General features: G+C 32.5%; 1 protein-coding gene across 1 annotated transcript in view; it reads left to right on the top strand.

Moving 5' to 3' along the window:
- The window catches only part of LOC110266624, a 34,478-nt gene extending 27,751 nt beyond the window's left edge, over positions 1-6,727 (top strand). Inside the window, exons 4-5 of the mRNA XM_021111509.1 lie at positions 5,190-5,276; positions 6,470-6,727. Coding sequence (XP_020967168.1) covers positions 5,190-5,276; positions 6,470-6,727 — 345 coding nt within the window. The remainder of the gene's footprint in view (positions 1-5,189; positions 5,277-6,469) is intronic.

Raw genomic sequence — 7,148 nt, 5'->3', positions numbered from 1 at the left:
TAAGATAGACTAATTATATAAAATAATTTTTTTTTCTTTTGAAGTAAAATAAGCTCAACACAACAAGGTGAAGCAAAAGAAAAAGAAACAACAACTGACAACTCTAAAAGTACTAAAAAAAATACGTAGTCATCTCTTGCATTGCCATCAACAACCAAAGGGTTTGCCACTTATCCACTCATCAGAATTTGTGAAGCATCTTTTAATAATTTTTACCATACTTGAACCTTAATTGTTGAAGATTCTATCATTTCTTTTTAACCAAATTGTCCAGATAACAGCAAAAAAATAATCAACCACATCTTCCTCTTCACCTTTTTTGCTGGTACATCCGTCCAACTTTTAAAGTGTTGCTTGAGTATACCTCGAATAGTCTATATCCATTTAAGAACAAACAACCAAGTACACCACACCTCCCAAATGAGCTCACATCCAATGAATAAGTGAAAAATAGTTTCAACAAACTTATTACATAAGACACATATATTATCATTTTGGTCAATAACACCTAGTTTAATTATATGAAGAATTATGCTACGTATACACTAAAATCAACGACCAAAATCAACCACCAGTATATAATAATACATGCTGTAATACAAATACACATTAAAAATAAAGTAAACCACACATATATTTATATACAAATACATTAATAACTAATTTTAGTATACAAATAACATTTTTGTTATATGAAATATTTGTTCAAATAATAAATAGATAAAATATATAAATACTCAATAACTAATTAAAGTTCTTTAATATCCTAGACCAGTGATATCTTTATATCTAATTGTTTATGCCAGCCAAGACCATAATTCGTAATTTTCTCTAGTTGCAAACTATTGATTAAATACACAATTGTTATCATGTAAAAATATAAAAAGTATTTATTATATATTAATACTAAGTGAAAGTAACGATCTTACATAATAAACAAAACTATTGACCTAAATTAACAAAAAAATTTTAACACGAAGTTTTTTTCATAATTTTAATATGAAATATGGTAATTTCAAGAGCATATTTATTTCATTTAGTAATCTATCGCATCATCGCTAATAATTTTACATAGTTTCCGATTAGGTTTATTAATAAAATAAAATCCCTTATTTAAACTAAGACTCTTCCTAGCGAGAAAGTCCGTTGTTCGATTTTCTTCCCTATAGTTATGCACAAAAATCAACTTCTAATCTCGCTNNNNGTTTATTCAAAATTAAAAGAATAGTCTTCGAGTCTACCTCCAACTCAATTCTTCTTAGGTCTAAATCCCTAGCCGTTTTCAAGCCCTTTAATATCCCCTACAACTCCGCTTCGAATGTTATACAGTCCCTAATATTAAACATGTATCCTATCAATGATTTAAAATTGGGTCTTGTGACTTTTTTTTTGTCAGAAAGTTCTGTGATTGTTAATTGTTTAAACTTACAGTTGGGCCATATTATTGGGCCTGTCAAAAATTCAATTTTCTTAAAACAAAATTTAACTTAACAGAGATACAGATTTTGGGTTGGGTTATTTGGTGCGGCAATTGGAATACCACAATTAAGTTGGCAAGTGTATCGTGTCGTACCAAGTAATACCTCAGGTGAGTAAGGGTCGATCCCACGAGGATTAATAGACCAAGCAACAATAGTTGAATAATTCACTTAGTCAGGCAAGCAGAAAATGGTGTTTTGAGGGGTTTAATTGCATCAAACAGTAAATTCAGAGAATTGAAGACAAACAGTAAAATTGGTGTGAGGAATATACAAGGGAACAGTTAAGGTTTCAGAGTTGTTTATTTTTTGAATTTCTATTTCTTACTAACTATTTTAATCATGCAAGATTCAATTCATGGTAAATTGTAATTGACTAAACCCTAATTCTTTAGTGATTTAGTCTCCTCTAACCTAGTTAACCGCCAATTCCTTGGTCACTTAATTTCGATTAGAGGTTTAAGTTCAATTCTAGTTTATTAGCTACAAAAACCCTAATTACTCAAATATAAGAGGATTATATGTCACATATCCCATTAAGTCCAAGTAATTAGTGATTTAGGAGAAGTCGCTTTCAACCTTTTGTCCAAGTAGATTACTTTTCCAAGATTTAATGAGAACTCAAGTAGAAAGAGAGTTATCTTCTATTATACCCTAATCCCTAAGATGAAGAATGAAAGCAAATCCTTGAAATTGAAATCAGTACATTAATTAAAATAAAGTGGCAATAATATTAATCCATAGAATAAACAGAGCTCATAATCTTAACAAGGAAGGTTTAGTTGCTCATGACTCAGAGAGAAAACTAGGGTTCTAAAAAGTGTAAACTGTAGAATGAAATACGTAAGAGAGAAAACAAGCCCGAAGGGCTAAATCTTTTCCCTTTTATATCTAACCTAATTTGATTTGAAACTAAAATAAAATAATTAATTCTAAACCTAAAAGATTTTGTTTGTAAATAAAAATAACTATAACAAGATAAAATACAATAATTAAAAGCTAAATCCAACTAAAAATGCTCCTTTGGTGAAGGTTGATCCGTGTTATTGGCCCTAAACGCCAGATTGGGCATTTAGCGCCCATGTGGGCAAAAAGCTTTCACACATTTCTGACTTGATAGTGCTAAACGTCCAGATCTGCGTTTAGCACCAGCTTGGCAGATTCAATATTCTTCTCTTTTCTTGCACATGAACGTTACCAAACTGATCCAAACTTCACGTGAAATAATTAAAACACCAAAACAACTCAAAGTAGCATTCAAAAAGGTTTCAAACACTAAAATATAATTAAAACTTAATAAATTCATAATTAAAACAGTAAAAAAATAAAGAAAAAATGCTCATGAATCACACATCATTATTCCTACCCAGTTCTTGACCCAAAAAAAAAAATGCTCTTATGACTAGAGAAAAAAAAGATAAATGCTTCTGTTCTATTCTTGTTTAACATAAAACCTAAAACCTTTCACAGATTCTCTCCATCTCTCTTCTCACCATCGTCTGTTGTCCGCCACCCTCCTCCCCCTTCTCACTGCTTTTCCCTCTCATTCTCAAGGTCATCGAAGNTCGTCACGTTAGAGGCAAAAGCATTGCCATCTTCGTCAGGTCAGAGAAGAATCATCTTCATTGGTCCAGCAAGATCGTTTTTCATTGATGGTGATGGATATATACACCAATGGATATTCATGCTATATTTTGAAAGAAGTAAATCTAATTTTAAAGTAAGAATGCTAATGTTTTAGATTCGTAAATGAAAACATAAGGCTTGCTCTTTTTTTTTTTCCTTTCTTTTATTAGATGTGAATATTGTTCTATAGTTAAGATTTTTGTTCTAATGCAACTCCTAATTTGTTGAGTTTATCTTTTGATAGTGTTGAATATTTTAGAGATCTAGATGCTTGAAAGTTGAAAAAAGCAAACAAGAATCTTTATAGCGCTAACTAGCAGAATTCCACAAAGCAAACTAGTTCCTAAAAAATGTTCTCGATTTTTTATCTTGTTTTATTGACGTTGATTTAAAGTAAGTTATTGTATTTTAATATCCAAAAAGAAAAAATGAAGTTAGATAAATTTATATGAGTACAATCTAATATCTATTACTACTTGAATTACTTCTAATTGTCACGTAACATTCTCTGATTATAATTATAGTTGAGAGAAAATTTTCTGCCAAAATATGTTTTCTCTTTCCCACAGTGCCTGATTTGTCCAAATACATTTCAATTGAATGGGTCTATATCTTTTCCGTTAAAGTTTTCTGACTTGCGGTAATGATAATATGATATCTACTATCTAGTTCTTTTTCCTTTTTTTTATTCCTTCTTAGATACAAGTAACATTAGGGAGTTTCTATGGTGCTAAAAGAAAGTTCTATCAGCAGCTGCTGATGCTGCATGTCATTTGGTGGGGTGAACACGTATTGCATTAAAATGTTTCATTATTTTTTGAACTGCAGTTTGTGGCAGATAGTTTAATACAGGGTCCCACATTCAGCCATAGCGTATCATAAGTTGTGGTTAAGAAATAAATTAAGATATGATGATAACTTTGATTTAAAAAAATTAGTTTAATATGATAATGACATTTTTTAGTTTTGTTTATTCGAAATGTGTATGTCAAGACATTGTATAGGCCACAGAGTATGTTGCACAAGTTAAAAAGCATTGGATCATTATTGCCTTAAGAAGCATAAGAATGAATTTCTGAATGACAAAACAAGAAATGAATCCAATCCAATATTTGAAAAAAACAAATGAATTAAAAATTTTAACTTTTGGAGAAGTAAAAAGGGACTTAGGGCATTGGATGTGATTACCCATTCGAGTGCGTGACAAGAATTTTTACCAGAATAAAAATGTGTCGAATTGAGTAATTAAAAATAAAATAATATTCTTTGATTAAACAAGTAGAATTGCAAAATATGATCAAAATTTATCATTTTCTTTATAAAAGAGAGATGTTTCTTAGTTTCCATTTATTATTTTATAGCATAATACATATGTGATTGTATTATAAAAAAAAAAACATATATACAAGTTAGTTAAGAAATTTTGCATGGTATCGTTAAGAAATTTTTTGGTGTTAAAATTAGGGTGGTAACAGGGTAGGTATAGACGGATTTTTATTCTATCTGTTAGAATATAATTAGGATCAATTAACATTATTTAGTATATCTGAATATTTATCATAGAATATTACATCTTATTATTTTGGTTCTCTTAGTACTTATAAATATCCTTTTATATTGTATCATTTTAGACAATTTGAATTCACTCAATAATACACAAATCATTTCTCCAGTTTAGTCTTATATTTCTAACATGATATCAGAGCATGGTATCCTCCTTGAAGAGGCTAGGTTATTTTCTTTCCGGTGAAATTACCGTAGTTTTTGCACCTTTTTTTCTATGTCATTTTCCTTTAACTTTTGTCATTCTTTTGATATTTTTTCACCTCACTAATTAGCATGTTCTCTCTGTCTTGTGTTTTTCCGAGTCGAATGATCAAACAACATTGTCATCCGCTGCTTACCTATTTTCATGAAGAAATCATATAGTTTTCGCTCTCTTTCGGCAGTTCCGTCTGCGTTCTCTCATGGCAATTCCATCTGCGTTCTCTCGTGGCAGTTCCGTCTACGTTTTCTTGTGGCAGTTCCGTCTGTATTTCGTCTATATTTCCTTGAGGCAGTTCCGTTTGCATTTTTTTGTGGCAGTTCCGTCTGCGATTCTTTGTTGCAGTTCCGTCTGCGTTTCTTTGTAGCAGTTTCCATCTACGCTTCCTTCAGACAATCGGCAGTTCCGTCTGCGCTTCCTTCAGACAAGCGGCAGTTCCATCTGTGCTTCCTTCCGGCAGTTCCATCTGCACCCGTTCTATTCGTTGTTTTAAATAAGTTTCAAACTCAAGTTGTCACTTGAGTTTGAGGGGGGATGTTAGAATATAATTAGGATCAATTAGCATTATTTAGCATATCTGAATATTTATTATAGAATATTACGTCTTTATTATTTCGATTCTCTTAGTACCTATAAATATCCTTCTATATTGTATCATTTTAGACAACTTGAATACACTCAATAATGCACAAATCCTTTCTCCAATTTAGTCTCATATTTCTAACACTATCCAATCCCAACTAGTCATATAATAATCAGTATAGAACTCGTCCCGTTGTTACTTGTGATTAGTATAAAATTAAATCCTAACTTGTCCATACCTCTATCTGTCCCTATAATTATTAAAATCTAACAAATAAAATTAAATTACTCTCTTACTAATTATTTTACATATTATATTACTAGGCGGATAGGGACAGGTATTCCCTAAACCAGACCTCCTCCCGACCAAGACTCTATCCCACCAAAAATCTGCCCTGACTGGATAAGGACAGGATGGATATCCACGGATTTAGATAGTGTTGCTATACCTAGTTAAAGTTCAAAAATTTCTTGTATAAAACTTAAAAAGTTTTTATATTATTTTTTTGATAAATACTGCACAGTTTAAATTTCTCCTTTTTATCTTCTTCATCATTGTCATAATCTTCTTCTTCGTCTTCTTTTTCTTCATCTTCTCATAATTTTTCTTGTTTTTATTCTCTTAAAAAGAAAAAATGCTACAATAACATCAAAAGGAGGAGGATGAGGAGAAAAAAAATGCAGCAACAGTAATAGCAATAGAAGAATGACGAAGAAGATGTTTGTCATTCACGCACTCTTTATGCGAGTGATTTTTATTAGATTTGAGCAAACTTGATTAGATTTGGTTGACAAAAATGTTTGAATATATAGCAAAACTCTTTTTTATAAACGTTATATGTTATTTTTAACAATTCCGCTAGGTAGACAATAGAAATGTGAACAACGTGAACAATGGCTATACTCCCAGGCTCAATAACTATGAAAAAACACCCCAACCTAATTTCTCTTTCACCTTTCACCTTTTCAATTACCTATTTTTACCTACACCAAACACTAAGCCCAATTTTCACCGCAGCCTCCTACTGGCTCCTCCTTTAAAATGTCATCTACCGTCGCCGGTCAAGAAGCTGCGGTGCGCCACCGTCGCCACCTCGCCCAGAACGAAGACATTGTTATGTCGCTGCTCCACGTCGCACTGCTGCCTCTCCACACACCGCACTGTTGCATCTTCATATCCCTTGAAGCCCGCGAAGTGCCGTCGCTATCTCTACCCCTGCTCCCCACAGCGGCACCGTACTTCTGTTCTGAACAATCGCGCGTTCTCGACGAGTAAGAAGGCTGCCCATTGCCCTACTGCGCTACACATAGTCGTACCGCCCTAATTCTCCCCTGCGACGCGCATTCTTGCCGAGGAAGAAGGTCACCTGTCGTACAGCCACACTGCGACGACTCGACATGTCTCTATTTCGTACTCATCTTCGTTCACCTATATGGTATGACCCAAATAAATATCCACATCTTATTGAAAAGAATCATTCGCATATATAGTAAAATGAACATCCTGCAAATTGGAACTTGTACAAGCAAATCAAGTAAAATACCAATAATATACCTAAATAAACATCCACTTTAGAATGAAAAGAATTATCCGCTTACATAATAAAATGAACATTCGACTTAGTTGATAAACAGTAGCTGCGGGAGACACCGAGATTGCAAAACAGCGATGGCGGTAGCACAGGATTACGAGAAAA

Source organism: Arachis ipaensis, chromosome B01 (assembly GCF_000816755.2).
Source record: "Arachis ipaensis cultivar K30076 chromosome B01, Araip1.1, whole genome shotgun sequence".
Lineage (NCBI taxonomy): Eukaryota > Viridiplantae > Streptophyta > Magnoliopsida > Fabales > Fabaceae > Arachis > Arachis ipaensis.
This window is presented reverse-complemented; position numbering and strand designations above follow the sequence as displayed.